This window comes from Meriones unguiculatus, chromosome 4, assembly GCF_030254825.1.
Source record: "Meriones unguiculatus strain TT.TT164.6M chromosome 4, Bangor_MerUng_6.1, whole genome shotgun sequence".
Taxonomy (NCBI): Eukaryota; Metazoa; Chordata; class Mammalia; order Rodentia; family Muridae; genus Meriones; species Meriones unguiculatus.
The window spans coordinates 96,656,191-96,673,833 of NC_083352.1; the positions used below are offsets into that span (position 1 = coordinate 96,656,191).

Sequence of the window (17,643 nt, forward strand, 5' to 3'; positions counted from 1 at the left end):
CTTTGTTTGTACAATCTCTGTTTATTTCCCCCGCAGGCAGCTTTCCCACAAGCACACATGGAGAAGGAACAGTCAGCACACCTTGCTCAGCTCAGGATCCCTGAGAGGACGGCAGACAGGAACAGTTCCTAAGCAGCCACTGACAGCTGGACAGAATGGTGCGTGGCTAGGAGCCACAGAGTTTGTGCGAGGCAGATGGAAGCCAGGCCTGGTCAGAGGCACCCACAAGAGCTCCAGGGTGAAGGGCCTCCACATCAGTCTACCATCTCAGGAGATCCTACAACTGATGCCTGTCTGGCTCCAGGAATGCCAGATGAGTCACGGAAGCAGCGCCTCTCAGAGCCCAGAAAGCGCTACCACCAGGAGAGGTGTCCGGTCCCAGATACTCCAGCGAGGGGCTTCTTGGCAGAACTGTAGTGTAAGATCATCTCAGAGGCCCAGGGCTTGTCGGACAGGGCCAGCCACGGAAGCAGCTAAGTGCGCGGAGACCCCAGGTGCTCCGATACTGGTCTCCCAGCAATCAAACCCGCAGCCGGTTAGGGCCTGCTTAGCGGCTTCCACTTTGGCTCGCTCCAGACCTGGGGAGGTAAGGCACTCAGCAGATGCTCCTGCCCCCCAGGGGTAAGGCCCTCCTGCTGTGCGTCTCCTGACTTCTGTGGCTCATGGCAGCAGCTATGAGCCATGTGCCAGGCCCCACATGTCCTCATGGGCTTTAATCACCGAGACCCAGCCTTGTCATGCTCATGTGGCTTCAGACTTAACTCCCACGTGGGCCTCAGTTTTGCTCCCTGGGAACGGGGCTGACACTGCCAACCCCGCCCCCACCTGTGTCTGGCCAGCACTGGTGTCCTGGGCTTGCTCTTAAAGCATTGACTCGGTAGGCTTCATCCCTGGGCCTCCTAGAGGGAGGACACTGCACTCCTTGAAGCCAGAAGTCACTCCTGAGATCAAGGGGCTTTGGAAACAAAAGTGGGTTGTACAGAGTGATGGGACAGAGGGATGGAAGAGGAGGAGGGCAAGCAAGAAGGCCAGGAGTGGGCGGAGGTGGGCGGTATCGCCTACTGGATGCCTGAGCAAGAATTCCTCCCACTCTGGTGTGGTGTGGGGCTCCCTTCCCTCAAGCCTGTTCCTGGGTCTTTCCCCTCAGAGGCCGATGAGCACGGCCATTCACGACGAGCTTTCCCGGAGCAACAGTCCAGCAGCATTCCTGCTATCACCCTTGTTTTCCCAGAGGAAACAAAGGAACAGAGAGGTTAACTCACTTGTCCAAGGCCACAGAGCAGAGCTCAAGTCTCCCTTTCTAGGGAATTCTCTAGCCGGCCTTCCACCACAGATCATGCTGGCAACCATCTCCCGACCCCCATAGGCCCCGTACCCGGCTTCAGGAGGGTGATGCCACAGCCGCCGCCGCCTGCGCCGGTTAGTTTGCTGTGCAGTCCGTATGTAGCTGTCACCTGGCAGAGCTGGTCCAGGGAGGCGTGGCCCACACCGAGGGCGTTCAGATGGTGCTGGTTCATGTCCATTAGCTCCTGGAAAAGGTGTCATGTGTTCCTGCCTGAGCCACCGAGGGAAGCCTCCTGTCCCCTGGCAGGGGCTGATGCGGGCAGCTCATGTTCTCTGTAGGCCAGTACTGAGCCTGCCCTTGTGACTACGTGGGATGGGTGGTCAAGCAGGCAGAGGGTTCTACTTGAATGGCTAAAACTAGTGGACTTCAGACATTGGCCACTGAACCTCTCCACCTGCCCTGTGGTCCGAGATCACAGGAAAGACTCCTAACCACACAGCTTCAATCCCTGGATCCCGCTACGCTTGAAAGCGTTACCACTGCTCCCTTACTTAGGGGCCCGTTCCTCTTCCACTAAAGGCTAGTGGGGAAGGCTTTGCCATTTGCAGGAGAAAATGTCTCCAACAATATGTCAGTCTACTGCTGCCTCCTGGGCTGGCTTTCAGAATAAGAACCAGGTTGTCACTCCAGCAAGGTCATGAGTGAGGAAATAGCTAAATATTGGTCTAGGTTTCTTCAACTATGTGCAATAAAATTGCTGCTTGCCAAGGACCAACAAGGCGTGTGTGGATAAATGCTGAAGGCAGCCGCTGTTGGCCTTTTATTGGAGGCTGGGTACACAATGAGCACTGGAGAGAAGAGCCCACCCAGTCTCTGCACTCCCTCCTGGGCCTGGCCCTCAGGCAGGCTGGGCGAGGCGAGGCTCTGCCCTCCCCAGCGCTTAGGCAGGGTCCTTTGCTAGAGCATTTCTCCCATGAAAACAGACAGTGTGAGGTCTGTCCTGTCCTAGCTGCTTGACGGGAAGGACCTGTGCTCGGCAAACACCCTGTGGGCTACATTTTATCACTGAAGGCCAGGGGCAAAAAGCCTGTCTGGGGCTACCCATCTCTAAGGTATCCAGTCAGCGCCAGAAAAGCAGTGCTGGAGCTTGAGGGCATCCTTGGCACTTCAGACGCCTCCTCTTGCTCTGGGGAACTGGTGTGGCTTGTGCTGGTCAAGGCTCTGCTCTGAGCTCAGAGCTCAGGATGCCTGTGCGTTGAGGGCTGCCCATCACTGAGACAGCTCTGCCAGGCCCTGCAAGGTGCTCTCTCTGGGGCCCACCCTGCTTGCTGGCATTCTGACAAATGAGCAGACAGGCAGCGTGGCCCGGTGGCAGCCCTGGGTGCCTTTTACAAGCCCGGGGCTGCGTGCGGAGACTTCTGGGGCCTCTCGGTGTGCCTGAGCTATAGGTGTCATGTTGTCAAGGCAGGTTCCAGACACCTGTCACATTCTGATCCAAAATCTGTCAAAGATCAGATGACAGACTGTGACACCAGAGAACGGCTCGCTGGTTCACGTGCAGAGCTGTCCAAGAGCGGAGCTGTGAGCTCTGGCGGCTGCGGCAACCAAAAATACCCACACTGTGTAATCAGCACACTACTCCCCGGCACTCCGGGGCTCGGCGGGGCGCACTAGAGCAGTTCTCTAGCTTTATTACTTTCCTGCTCAAGCTGGCGATTCTGAATGTGGAAGGAACTGAGAGCTGGGAAGCAAGGCTTGGAGACTGCAGGAGGGTGCCTGGGGAATAAGGACAGAGGCTCCAGATTATGTGGAGGCCTTGTGTCCGGCGCACAGTAGGTGCTCAGCAAAGGTCTGAGCGATGCTGGGTATGATGGTGCACACCCCAGGCAGGTCTACATAGTGAGTCCCAGGCCAGCCAGGGCTACGTAGCTTGACACCGTCTCGAAAAATAAAAACAAGTAAGTAAAACCAGTCAGTCATTAGTTTGGGTCCTGGCCAGCCCCTAGCTGGTTAATAAAGGAGAACGTCGGTCTTTTTGGACCTCAGCTTTCACACCTGTAAGAGGGAGACACAGGTGGTTGCAAGGTGTGAGAGTGACGAGTGACCTTGCCCTGAGCTTTGTTGGCTGCTGCACACTGGGATGCCGGGAGGGGTGGAGGCCGAGGGACAGTGCTAGAGGCCACGCAGAGCAGCAGCGCACCGGGCCGTCTGGAAGGGACCCTGCCTGCACCTTCCCATGACTGTTGCTGCTCAGCTGCTTCAGCCTGGGGCTGCTGGGTCTCCTTGTGTTTTGGGGGAGGCCAGATGGCTTTTTACCAACAGCCCAATTTACCAGACCAGATGGCCCATGTCTGTCTGAGAGGGAGGCTTTGGCTCTGAGCAGGGGGCACATGGGCACTGAGAGCAGGAGACCCTGGAAGGGAACAAACCTGTGACACCCCAGGGAGGCCACCAGCAGGCAGCGAGGGAGAGAGAATTCGGATGCTCAAATGCTAATTGCTCATGTGCTGTTCTAGAATCATGAGAATGGTGCTGGCCGTAGTCAGGGGACCACAGGACAACTTCAGGGCACCTGACCAGAGTAGCAGGTGGCACAGAGTGGGAACCAGGAGGGTAGGCATCTCCCCAGGACAGACAGGGAATGGGGGTTGGCAAGACGAAGCGCCTTCCCACTTGGGCTGTTCCTCAGTCTCGTGACCCACACCTGCCCATGCCGCCGCCGCCGGGCCTCAGTGTGCCAGGCTTCCAGGTAAGACACGCTTGTCTACGTGGGCACACACATGCTCAGGGCCCAGGCCTGGGCAAGCTGAGGACGGGGGAGATACTACCTGAACAGCAGCGGGGTGGGTGAGGGGTTTCTGCAAGCAGGCTTACTTCCAGCACAAGGTAGTGGTCAGGACCCGGCGCTGCCACCATCTCTCCTAGCACGCGCTCACACTCCAGGGATATTGCGTCAATTGAGGTCAGGATTGGGGCCACGATCTCAGGGAACTGCGGGAGGTAAGGCGGAGGAAGGCAGGCAGAACGTGAGGTCTAAGGATAGGGGAGGGCAGACCTTGCCATAGCAGGGACACACCATCTACACCAGCCCTCGGGGAATCTCCTCCGGTGTGGCCCTGACATCTGCAGGGCGATCCTTGCCACAAAGCCAGTGCGACTAAAGGGACGGGCCTGTTCCAAAATCCCCCATCCTGACTCCGGCCTGGGGGTGGCCGCGGTCAGCACCTTCCTTTCTGCCCACGCTGCCTCCTCGGATTTCCCTGCTACCCAATATGCTCAGCACCCCTCCATCCAGCAGCACCTTGACTAGCCTGCTTCTGATGCCAGCCACAAGGGCCTTAGTGCTCCGTGGGACCTTGGTGTTGGTGAGGAGGATCTGCAGAGCCGGGAGCCTGAAGTGAGAGAGGAAGGCAGGCTGGAGGAGGCAGGCCTAGGACAGGGCATCCGTGGACAGGAAGAGGAGAAAGGAGGTCCTCCAAGACTTCACCATCATGCGGTGTGAGGACTGGGGCAGGATAAAGACCATAAGGGCAGAGGCTGCGGCAGAGCGGTGTAGGCTGGGCCTAGAGGTGGCAGGTCATGACCCCTCACTGGTCGCATGTTCAAAGTGGCTAAGGCAGAGTACAGGGAAGGTCCGAGGTGGTTCTCAACCCTCAAGCTTAGATGGGATGACAGACAAGCACCCTTCTGCAGAAAAGCCCCAGCTCTCAGGGTTCTGGGAATTCGGGACTATCTGCAGGGGCATCAATTGCTGACCATCCTTTATCTCTCCTGTCGGGCTGTGTGGGAGGGAGTGAGGAGGCTACTGAGGAGGCCAGCTGCCCAGGAGCTCGTTCTACAGTGCCCAGAGCAGCAATCCAGGCGGGAACCCTGCTATAGGGAGCCAAAGCCACACCCCCAGCTCCGCCCTCGGGGAACTGTACATTCCTGACTGTCCTTGAGCTGAGTGGCCTCTGGAGGAACCAGCTGCTCTTCCTTGTCATCCACTATGCTCTGCAAAGAGCTGTGGGCTGGGAAGGAAGCAGAGAACCTGGAGGTGGCCCTGTAAGATGCCCTCTTTACAGTTCAAGACTGTAAGACCCCGCAGAGGTGAAGAGGCTGCCGGAGGCTGGCTGTCTCATGGCCCAAAAGCCCAGGAAAGGGGCATCAGTCCCTGGAGGATAGCACTTGTCTCTTTTAAAGACTGTCCGTCACTCAAAAAGACCGCGTTCAGGGAAGGTGGACCTGAGCCACACCACCAAGGTGCTTTGTACAGGACGGCACCATGCATGAAGGCGGGACTGGCTTGAGGGTTGGGTAGCTTGTGCAGCACGCCTTCATCCTCAGGTGCAGTCTCTGCTAAAGGTTTACTGCCAGCCCACGAAACCCATCAGGTCCAGGGCCCACCACTCCAGGCTCTGCTCTGGAAGAGCTTCTGTCCTCTGTCCTCCCCGACTTCATCTTATCCCATCTCCCCTCTTCCCCACTACAGGTGTCAGTTACCCTGGCCTGGCTGCTGTTCTATACCAGCCTCAGGACCTTTGCACTTACATGCATTCTCCTGGAGGCTGCTCCTTCCTCACAGCTGCGAAACTCCTATTCGTTCTGGCCTCTGCTCTGGTGCTACCTCATCAAAGGCCCTCGGGCACCCCATCTGGTCAGCTTTCACCAAGGCACACTTTTGGTCATCACAGCTGAGGGATGCTGTGGGCATCTACCCAAGCATGCTGCTGGTCACCCTGTGACAACCACCATGGGTGAAGATGGCAAGAAAGTACTAGTGACCCTCCCAGACACATAACCCACCACACAGCCAAACAGGCTCCTACTTGCCACAATTTAATCCGAAATCCCACCTTTCAGCTAATGGCAAAAGCACTGGCTGGCAAGATTCAGTCTGTATGGCTGACCAGGTGGGGCACAGGCTTGCAAAGCAGCCCATGAGCTGCCAAGCCGGAGCCTTGCCCGAGCCTCCCACTGAAGGCTCCAGCCCGCCTAAGCCTTGCTGGCCTCTTTGTCATCTGTTGGCTTCCAGACTTATCTGTCCAAACGCTAACCTCATGCCCAGCAAGAGTTCCCGGAAACAGCCCAAGAGGTATGTCTGCGTTCCTGGGCCCATAGATGTGTCATTAGGAAAAGCAAGGAAGTGCCTAATGTTTACTGACTGAATGGACGGACAGGCAGCCACAGTCTGCTGACCAGCTTCGAGGGGAAGGGGTAGTCACGTGTAACTTCCACCTTTAACCACAATGAGGAGAGAGATGATAGCCAGGCCGGCTTCACTGTGCCCCAGGCCAGCTTCACTGTGCCCAGGCCTCCCTCACCCTGTGGTACAGCGGGAAGGGGGCAGAAGGACACCTGACCCTCACAACCTCACAAAGGCACAGTGCTCTCCCTGGCTGTGTGGAGCAGCTGGGCTGGGCACAGCAACAGTGCCTGAATTACCTCTTCAAGGACGACATCTTCCCTTGCTGGTAGCGCAGGGCTCCTCCTAAAAAGAGGGACAGTGGCTATCACCAAGGGTTAAGGCTCAGATGTGCATTCCAGGGCAGTGTGAGGTCAGTGTGGCCCCAAGACATGCCAGGTTGAAAGACATGCCCACCCATTCCAGGTTCAGCTGTGGAGGACCCAAAAGGTATCAAAGCCTGTGGGACCTCGGCCTTCTGAGCGGCCTGGTGTCCTCAATCATTGCCCATGTGGTGGGGCTAAGGCCCAGGGCTCAGTGGCTGGGCCTGCCAGTGAGTGTTCTGTCAGGGTGGAAGGCTGCTTGGGTGGTCTGCCAACTCCACAGCAGCAGAGTTTCCTGTTTTCCAGGGCCTGAGCCCACCCCTCAGAGAGCCGGAGCCTGAGATCGTCTCCCTGCCTAGAACAGGAACGAGCTCTTTCCCTCAGACGTCACTAGCTGAACCCACCCCACGCCGAGAGAACCAGGGCAGCTACCAACATGAGGAGACTCCCAGGAAGGATGAGGACGCAAGCACACCTACCCCAGGTGCTGACAGCATTGTCCACGCCAGAGGGGTTCCCGTGGATCACTCTCTCCCCCTTGTAGGCCCACTTGTTAATCAACTCCAGGTCCTCCTCAGGCCACCTGGGCACAGAGAGTTAGGGGCTGGGGTCACCTTGGACAGCAGGAGGAAGCAGCCATGGGTGGCACATGCTGCTAGCACAGGACTACCCGGAGCCCAGGGACTGATGGGGATTCAGAACAGAAGAGTCTACCCCCGCAGCTCAAGAGGACACTGAGCCTTGCTTTCCTTTCCCCCAAAACCATGCAGCAGCACGGTATGAGTGGCCTGGGCTTCAGCTTCCTAGCGGCCTAGGCCTCAGGGGTTGGTACTCTCACTCACTGGGTGATTCTGAGCCCCACTCTCCTCAGGGATAGAATGCTTAACTTCACTCTCTCCCTGGCCCAGTCATGTGTGACGGGAGGCAGGCCTTGTATCTACATGGGACTTGTGGTGACCACCTCTGCTCAAGTGCCGGCTCTTAAACCAGGTCTGTCCCGGGAAGGACAAGCACAGGCGAGCCCCCCGCTTCCTATGTGACCACTGGAGCTGGAGGTGCGGCTCAGCAGCAGAGCTGGTGTGGGGGGAGCTGGTGTCCACGGTGGCACGCTCCTGCAACTGTGCGCTTGGGAGACTGGGGCAGCAACGGCGATGGTGTCACACACCGAGATGCTGCCTCAGAACAAACGAACACGCCACCGCCAGGAATCCCTGGTGGGCACCAGTCACCTCTGCATTTCCTTAAAGCAGAGGAGTATCCTGCGGACGGGGTGGGCTCAGCACCGGCATGTGGCCAAGTAAACACTAGCAGAGAACTTGGAAGAGCAGCCGGCCTGCTCCTGCTCCTCAGTCTGGCTCCTTCCTGCAGATCCCCTCCCCTTGCAGAGCTGTGCGGGGTGCTGTGGGCTGGTCAGACCCCACCTGCTACTCCAGTCCTCCTGTCAAGCTAGACCTTCACCTCTCTCATCTGTGAAGCCAGAGGCAACAGCATGCTGTGAGATGGATGAACACACCACTACTGTACAATGCTTGGGGACAGTGGCCTAAGATAGGCCCCAGGGACCACAGCTCATGAGAGTGTGCAAACCTGGCCCAACCTCTCGCTGAAGCAGCTGCTGCCTCTGGGTCTGTTCTCATATGCCCTGTGAAGATTTCACAGGTCTGCAACTCACACAGTAGGAGGGGCTTTGATTAATGACAGCTGGCCATGGGTGATGCTGCACACCTGACGACCCAGCAGAGAGAAGGCTGATGCAGGAGGATTGTGAGTTAGAGACCAACCTGGGCTACATAGCAAGATACTGTCATTAAAAAAAAAAAAAAAAAAGGCAAAGAGGAGAAGGCTCAAGTGAAGAGAGAACTTGGTGTACAAGGAAGAGGATCTGAGCCGACCCCGGGTCTCATGTAGCCTGGGAGGAATGACACACACTTGTAGTAGCAGCAGCTCTGCGGTGAGATGGGAGCAGAGCACGAGGCTATCTAGAAGTTCACACACTAGCAAGACTATTGCACCCAGTGGCAAATAAGATCCCTGTTTCTCAAGGTAAAGGCCAGGACCCACACCAAGATTACCCTGACCTACATACACGCACACACATACCACAGAGAGAGACAGACAGACAGACACAGAGAGAGAGAAACACGGAGAGACAAAAATATCCCATGGGAAAGGCAGGGCTACCCCCTTTCACACAGAGGGGAAACTGAGGTTCGGATGGGTACAGCAGTGTTCCAGGCTGCAGTGCTCCACCACGGGAAGGACAGCAAGCAGGACAAAGACGGTCCTTACCTGCCGGTGGAGTCCCTGTCCTTGAGGGGGTTGGTGACTTCCTCACAGCTGGTCAAGAGGGCGGCAGCCAAACACACCGAGTAGGCGGCGCTGGAGCCCAGGCCCGCTCCAGGCGGCAGTTCCGACCACACCACGATGTCCAGGCTCGGGAGCATCCTGAAACACACCAGGCACAAAGCATGGCTCCCGTGAAGGGTGTGAGGGTCCATTGGGAAGCCCGGGCCAGGAATGGACATTGGGGGAGGGGCTGACTGAGCATCTGGACCTGTCATGCAGACACATCCCCACTGGATGTCAGCTAGGTGAGCCAGACGACCAGGAAACAGGTACCTGGCTTAAATCACTGCAAACGACAAAGCCCTCCTTGGAACCCCTTCCTACTCCACATAGCTGGGCTCCCTCCTGGCCTGGCTCTCAACACAAGCTGTCCGTCTGTCTGGCACAGCCTTCCATCATATTATCTCCCACTATCTTTCTAGAGTGCACCCAGTGCTTCAACTGGACACTTTCCCAAACCACCCGCAAGGCCCGTTCCTGGGCTTTAAGGGACCCATGTGCAATCTGCCTCCACAGCTTCTCCTCACAGCACCCAGTGTGGCCCAGGAGGCCTCTCCCACTGGACACCACCCTTGCAGACTTGGTCTACTGCTGGTCGGTTAGAAGAGAAGACACACCACCACAGAAGCCTCCCTCAGGCAAGGCCTGACATGGTTCCGCAATGTCTGAGTCCTACACATCTAACGCCGAGCATGACTTTCAGAGCACACAGGCCCACGCTGGGCAGATGGGAGTCTCTGCCCTGACCCACTGAAGCCAAGTGTGCTACCCAAGCTCAGGATCCCCAGATCAGGTACAGGCGACGGCCACTGATGAGCTGTCCTCAGCACGGGGCCTGGTGTGTATAGGGAGACACCTGCTGCTCGGAATGCCTTTCACTTTGCATAAAAAATACCACTGGTGACAGGTATGGTGACACAGTCCTTTAACCCCAGCGCTGCAGAAGCAGAGGCAGGCAGAGCTCTGTGAGTTTTGGGCTAGCTAGGTCTCACAGTGAGTTCCAGACCAGCCCAGACTACGTGTCTCAAAACAACAACAAAAAACCCAAACAACTATATACAGCCTGTCATGGCCACGGCCAGTTGCCATCTTAAATATATTCCTAATCCTTATTACGTTATCACTTAATGAATTTACTGTGTGTGTGTGTGTGTGTGTGTGTGTGTGTGTGTGTGTGTGTGCATGCTCACACAAGCAAATTTTGGAGAGGGTCCAGTGAAGCCTAGGCTGACTTCAAAGCTTCTGGGTAGACAAGGACAGCTCTCCACTTCTGGCCATCCAGCCTCCACCTCCCAGGTGCTGGGGTCACAGGTGCGCACCACCACACCAGGCTTTATGTGTCACTGGGTCACTTTATGTGTCACAGAATTTAGGGGTGCACACACGCTAGGAAAACACTCTAGCCACATCCCAGCTCCACTTGGTGTTGTTTGCTTGCTTGCTTGCTTGGGACAAGGTCTCACACTGCAGCCCAGGCTGTCGGCCTTTCCTGGAAGTCACTCCAGGGTCCATGCACACGGCAACCCACGCAGTCTTCTTGCCTCAAGTCTCCTAAGTCCTGGGCTCACAGGTATAAGCCACCGCTTCCAGCCTGAGGAAATGGTTAATGGCCACAGTAACCATGCCTCCAGCTACGTGCCAGGCTCTGGGCTTGTGCTTTAGGCAGAGTAAAGGTCACTATCCCCAGAGCTCGGTGCTGGCAATGCATGCATTTTAAATGGGGAAGCTGAGCCTCAGAGGGAGCAAGTGCCTCGAATGAGGGCAAGTGGGCTGCCACCAGTGTCTGGTGCTCACGCCAACACGGTCTCGGCAGTACTGTCATGCTCTAGGCACCAGCTCTCCAGGTCTCTCTTTAAAGGGGCACTGTAGCAGCAAGAGGATGCAGGTGTGTGCCTTCCAGCCATACCACAAAGAGGTACCCCAAGGAACTGCAACAAAGCCTTTGTGCCCCTGAACTAAAGCAGCAGAGGACGCGGTACAGTCAACATGCCACTGTTCCTGAGCCGTTCTCGCCACAGTGCCCATGTGGCTCAGCTGTAAGGCCCTGGAGGGGCTAGCACAGGCCAGGTCCCACCTGGGCAGCCTCTGTCTGTGATGCACAGGAGGCGGAGCAAGTCTGACCAGCTCCCTTTATAATCACTCCCAGCCTCGGGTTAGCAGGTGGGACAGAGCAGGGTGTGGCTGTTGGGAAAGTTCAAGGCACTCACTAAGAGTTCAGGGGCCGTGTGCTGAACAGAGTGACGATACATTCTAGAGGGCCAAACCAAGGGGTCAAGGAGACCCCAACATTGCAGAGCTCTGGGATGGACACGGACCAATCCTGGAGTTTGGAGACCTGGACCCTTTCTGTAGCCTGACCAGCTAACCGTTCTTCAGAGTCTCTATCTCCGGAGCCTCTGCTTCCCCAGGAGTAAACAGGTGGAGCCTGTCTCCCAGGCTACTGCCGCCACACCAAGAGGACAGCCTACGTCCCTAGAGGCACAGGGATTCTCCGGAACACTCCCCAGGGAAGGCCGGGTGGACGCCTACAGACTATGTACACACCTCTGCTTCTGGCAGATTGCCAGGTACAGGTAGAGAAAGGCAAGCACGGCCAGGCCCTCATTGCCGACACAGTCCTCAGGGAGGCCCGCCTCCTTCTTCAGCTTCTCCAGTTGCTCTGGGGTGGGCGCTGGGACATCACCTTGCTCTGTCACATAGGCAAACACACAGGTGGGTGAGAGGCCTGCTGGAGAGGTTATAAGCCACAGAACACACTGGGATCAGCCTGGGGGGAAAGCAGGGTTTCAACACTCCAGTCCTGTGGGCCCATCACTTGCAGCCTGGGGGGCAGGCAGCCTTAGGTATGGGGCTTGACTGTGCCACTCACTACGCACACAGTCCTTGGCCAGTGGCATAACAGCATCACCTCTGCAGGAGGGTGTTGTATAAAAGCTCAGGCGTGCCCGGCCCAGACCAAATGCTTGACTCACAGTCTGAACACAAAAGCTACCTTCCAGCCTTCCAAACCAAATGAAATGAAATGAATCCCAGGTATTTTTCTCTCTCAAAGAGGAAAGGACTGGGGATGTGGCTCAGCTGTAAGGCCCTGGAGGGGCTAGCACAGGCCAGGTCCCACCTGGGCAGCCTCTGTCTGTGATGCACTGGAGGCTGAGCAAGTCTGACCAGCTCCCTTTATAATCACTCCCAGCCTCGGGTTAGCAGGTGGGACGGAGCAGGTGGGACGGAGCAGGTGTGGCTGTTGGGAAAGTTCAAGGCACTCACTAAGAGTTCAGGGGCCGTGTGCTGAACAGAGTGACGATACATTCTAGAGGGCCAAACCAAGGGGTCAAGGAGACCCCAACATTGCAGAGCTCTGGGATGGACATGGACCAATCCTGGAGTTTGGAGACCTGGACCCTTTCTGTATCCATACTGCTGGTGTAACCTTTAGCTTTAACCATCACAGCCATAAAATGGAGATGAATGATATAACCCACGTTGGGGACCACTGACGGGAGACCACACTTGAGTCACAGCCCGGCACACGGGCTAGTACCTGGTCACTTTGCCTGCTACTGTGTGGAGGGAGCACCAGACCCCAAAAGATAGAAACCGGTCTCCAGGGGGCCCCTTTACTTTCCTACTGAAGCCGACTTACAGCCCTGGCACCCATCTCTCACCCTACTGGGACCCCACAGCAACCCTCGGCCAGGTCACAGGGCCCTGGGCCCGGCAGGGGTAGAGACTTGTTGGGACTTGCCAGTGGGCTGTGTGTTCTTGGCCGGGAGCTACCATGCCTGGATGTTGCCGCTTTAGAAACTGACTTGGAAACTTAGAAAAGCAGTGGCTGGGCCTCATGGAACATTCTGCCCTAACCAGTACCTGGTGCCATGGAAAGCAGGTTCCAGAGGCTCTGAGACGCAGGGGGATCTCAGGAGTCACCTGGGGAACTTCTTACAAAATCTAATCATTCCCAACATCTCTACCAATCCTCCATAGGAGAGGAGCAGGGCCAGGAACCCACAGACACCAGGAAACCAAACAAAGACCCCCCCCTTCCCCAGTCAATTCTAAGGCACAGCAAGGAGAAAAGAGCCACTCTAGGCAGACACAGCCTCTTCCTTTCCTTCTACAGGGGATCAAGCCTAGCTCTCTGCTGCTGAGCCACACCCCAAACCCAAGTTTTCACTACCGTTCCACATCTGGTGGCAGATGGAGGGGTTTGGATGCAGGCTGGAAGCAGTCCCTGGAGCCCTCTCGATTGCCCTGGGCTTGCTGAGAAATGCATGAGCCAGAGAAGAGGAAGCAGGCTGGGATCAGAGCAGGCAATGGGGCAAGTGCCACCCTGCTGAGTGAAGGGAACTGGCCTGGATGGGTGTAACCACCTCTCTTCCCATGCCACCACCACCAGCAGCAGCAGCAGCAGCGTAGGAGCCCTGGGCTAAGCCAAGGGAAGAGTGCTGACACCCCCAAAAGAGAAGCACCCGTGTCCCTAGGATGTTGATACAGCCCGACCCTGTTTCAGAGAGAAGGACTTTCCCTCTCGGTCACTCTAGGTCCCCATTTCCTGCAGTCGGTCCTGGAGGGCTGGTGCCAGAATGCCCAGGTTGCTGCTGAGGAAGCTGGAGTGATGAGGTGTCCATCGCCTCCTGTTTGCTCCTCACTGGCACTGGAGCCTGGCAACTGCCATCTGGGGAGTTGAGCTGCAAAGAAGCGACTGCCACAGCTGGCTTTGCTGACTGCCTGACCCTCACGGTGGGGCAGAGGGGTCACAGAACCCTCACCTGAACACCCAGCTGCTCCTTAGCACCTACTGCGTGCAACTCTGCCTTAACTGCACTCGGCCTTGGGGATAAAAACCTTCTGGTGAGGACTTTACGTGGGGGTGCCCACACTCCAAGAAGCAACCCCTGACTTATGCTCTGTACAGAAGCCCAATAAACTCCTTGGCTCCCCAGGGTGAACTTTGGTGGAATTGTGCCGTGGTTTGTCGCTGGGACCTCAGCAGGAGGGGCAGTTTTGTGTTTCCCCTGGGAAGCGATTTTAGCCATGCTTCGTTGGTGTTGACTGGAGTCGCTGTAATAAACAGTTGCTACACATACATTCCACCACTGACCTACCCCAGCCCTATGCTCAATAACAAATTACACAAAAACAGCAGTGGCTTCGCTCGTCACTGAATGCAGAATCCAACGGCTTCTTGGTCTACTTCCTGCCATGTTATCGTCCCCGGGAACCAATCACCGATGTTAGGGGGTATCTCTTCCTGAAGACTTTGCTTTTGCTGCACGTTTACCCTCTGGCCTATGTAAGTACCCACACCGTTTCATACCCATGACAGTTAATCCTTTTGTCCTCTTCTATCCTATTTAGTTTGATGCAGTCTCATGTAGCCCAGGATGGCCTTGAACTTACCATCCAGCTGAAGCTGTTCTGGAATTCCTGATCCTCTGGCCACCACCTCCCACGTACTGGGAGTGCGTTAGTGCACATCGAGAGGACTCAGAATCAGCTAGGAAACAACTCTGGGCACGTCTCTGATGGTGCTTCTAGAGAACACTGTTTAACTGGGGTAGAAGGACCCACTCTGAATGTGTGTGGCACCTTCCCAGGGGCCGGGGGTCTAGACCTAGCGGCAGGAAGAAACAGGTGTACGCCGGCATCCATCTTTTCTGCTTCCTGCCTGTAGAGGCAATGGCTCCACAGCGACAACGGTGACCTGATGCTTCACTCCTGCCATGAGCAGGGTGGACTGTGCTCAAACCGAGAGCCAACATACAGCCTTCCTAAAGCTGCTTTGTCATAGCAACGAGAAGGTGACTAATCCAACAGCTGAGCATCTTTACAGTGAGCCTGAGTGCTCTGCCCACCACGGTGCAGAGATCCTGGGCACAGCTTTACACACGGAAAACAAACTTGCTGGGTTTGTCCCAGTACTTGAGGGGAAGACGCGGGCAGATCTCTGTGAGTTCTAAGACAGTGAGGTCTACACAGTGAGACTCTATCACAAACAAACAAAATTAAATCATATACTAAATGAATGAAACCAATTTCCTGGGGTCAGAAGAGAACAGCTGTCCTCTGGTCCCCTCACAGACAGCCTGAAGTAACTACCCTGTCACCACCTCCTCACTTCCTTCAGAGGCCAGGCTTTTAGCACATCTGCCCCCCCGCTTTATACTAACCAAGAAAGCTTGTGTCCAGCAGCTGAAGCCGGGCCACATCCCAGACCTGCTTAATACCAAGGTTTGGTAAATTGAGGCTCACTTTCCCATTGCTCTGTGGTCGAAGCAGGAGAAATGTTCTCAAGTTCAAGGCCACTGCCAGCGCAACCTGTAGAATAAAGGGTAAAAGCAGTAAGCCTGGGGGGTGAGTGGTTCAGGAACTAGCATCCATGTGTTTCGGAGGTGGAGACAAGAGGATCCCTGGGGTTCACTGGCCATCAAGCCTAGTCTATTCCAGCAAGCTCTGAGTCTTACAGTCCAAGACAATGAGAAGTCTTGCCTCAAAACCTGAGGCAGACAGTCCCTCCTGAGGTTGTCTCCTAGGTCCCACCCACAAACCATAAAGAATGACAGTTGGGGGGGGCTGGAGAGATAGCTCAGAGGTTAAGAGCTCTGACTGTCCTTCCAAAGGCTCTGAGTTCAATTCCCAGCAACCACAGAGTGGTTCATAACTGTCTATAATGAGACATGATGTCCTCTTCTGGTGTGCAGGCAGAATACTATATAAATAATAAATCTTTTTTCTTTTTAATGACAGTTGGAGTGAATGAGGAAAAAAAAAAAAGCCTTAGGCCCAGACCCACTCAGGCTCCCTCTCAGTGCTGATGGTACAATGTGCTTGGTCAAGTTACCAATTCTCTCTCAAGCTGCATCTTCCCTATCTGTGAAATAGAAGACCACAAACTGGACCCCTGGGTTAAGTCTGAGGGTTAGATGAGATAATCCACGTGTCCAACACCTCTACCAAGCCATCTTTCCATTTCCTCGACATTGGAATGCCCCAGAGTCCAGACCTCCAAGCTCTTTCCCCTCCACCAACACTCACTTGCTAAGTGATTCCACCCAACCCGTAGGGTTTTACAAACATCATTTTGCTGTTGTACCGGATGGGGCCAGAAGTCCTTTCTCAGCTTAAGCTTTGTCTGGCTGAAGAGATTCATCCTGTCTACCCCTCAGGCCTTTCTTTTGCCTTCTTCAGATTCAGTGTTAGAGAGGAGTGGTACCCGATTCTTCATGGCTCAGGGTGGGGGTCTTTTACCTTGCCATGGACCACAGCATGTTCTCCATGGAGGATGACTTTCCCTGGAGCGGATACCAGCAGGACCTCTGACAACATGGCTCTTGAGACTCCTCAAAGGAAAAAGCAGAGAGAAAAATAAAGGTTCCCAGATGTTAGTTGGGAACATCAGAAAGGCTGGGCTTGGTGGCACATGCTTTTAATCCCAGCAGCTGGGAGGTAGAGGCAGGTGGATGTCTGGGGGTCTGACGTCAGCCTGGTCTGCAGAGTGACAGGCAGGCCCGTCTCAAAGAGGGGCGGGAGAGGAAGCATCTGTCCCTAGAGGAGGACAGCTGCAGCACATAACAGCAGGACATGTACCTCCAGCACTATGTACAGTGTGCCATTTGGACAATGAAAAATACAGGGGTTCGGACCCCAGCCCTTCCGCTCCCCCAGCGACGTCATTTTACGTCAACTACCATGACTCTGTTTCCCACACATCAGAGAGTGGCGACACTGGAGAGCGAGTCAAAGGAGTAGAAGCAGCAGGGTCTGTCTGTCTGACAAAGTAGACAGCAGCTTCTTGACTACTGATACCTACTCAGCACCGGCCCGTTCTCAGTCCAGCGTTTATGAGTACCACTACTGACGGTAAAAAACTGACACGGGCACCCACTGCGAGGCCCAGCAGTGGTCTGCTTGTCTACCACGAAGGCCATGTGTCTGACGGTGTGGAAGAGCGATATAAAATCTTGGAGAAGAAAGAACTCTTTCAGAACACGGGGACCGCAACCAACCTGTCTCAATTATAAACCTCAATTATAAACAGGCTGCAGGACACACCTGTTACGCCTCGTGCTGCCCATTTAAACAAGGAAGAGTCTCACCAAGCGTTTCTGCTGGACATACGAGTGCATGCATTTTACACTGTTATAAATAATGCAAAACCCACCCGGGTTCAAGGCTTCTCGCGAACTCTCTCACGCAAACCATCCCACTGCAGACCCCCGTCTCAGGGAACTGTCCGACCTGCTGTCGCCGACCGCTCAGATCGAGGAAACTAAGGCAGAGGACTGGGGTGCCTGGCCTGGGGTGTCCGGGACCCCGTCCTCTCGCAGCCCAGCCCTACACCCAGGCCTCTCACCTGCCACGGCCAGCGCCCAACTGTGCCGAAACCCCAGCCACAGCTCCGGCTCTTCTCCATCCCGGAGGGTAGAACCCCACGGAAGTGGGCGCGTCTTGCCTCTGACCAATCAGAGAACCGGAGCCGAGGTTCCCTTTACGGATTGGTTACAATATGGACCAATGGGAACTTCAAA

At 55.7% G+C, this 17,643-nt stretch overlaps 1 protein-coding gene across 3 annotated transcripts; it reads right to left on the reverse strand.

The window, feature by feature from the left end:
• Position 1: 1 nt before the first annotated feature.
• Mvk (mevalonate kinase) lies at positions 2-17,563 on the reverse strand. 3 transcript variants are annotated; one of them, XM_021634760.2, is made up of 11 exons: positions 17,469-17,563; positions 16,364-16,455; positions 15,286-15,433; positions 11,663-11,807; positions 9,062-9,217; positions 7,252-7,355; positions 6,710-6,755; positions 4,587-4,677; positions 4,160-4,276; positions 1,376-1,529; positions 2-578 (listed from the first exon to the last, which is right to left on the reverse strand). In XM_021634760.2, exons 2-11 carry the CDS (start codon positions 16,439-16,441, stop codon positions 430-432), a joined length of 1,188 nt encoding a protein of 395 aa, XP_021490435.1. In that variant the 5' UTR covers positions 16,442-16,455; positions 17,469-17,563; the 3' UTR covers positions 2-429. The 3 variants fall into 3 exon arrangements, with proteins under 3 accessions (XP_021490435.1, XP_021490436.1, XP_060238562.1); XM_021634761.2 differs by having other exon boundaries at positions 16,364-16,452; positions 17,469-17,536; XM_060382579.1 differs by lacking the exon at positions 17,469-17,563 and adding an exon at positions 17,354-17,373.
• Between the last annotated feature and the right edge of the window lie 80 nt (positions 17,564-17,643).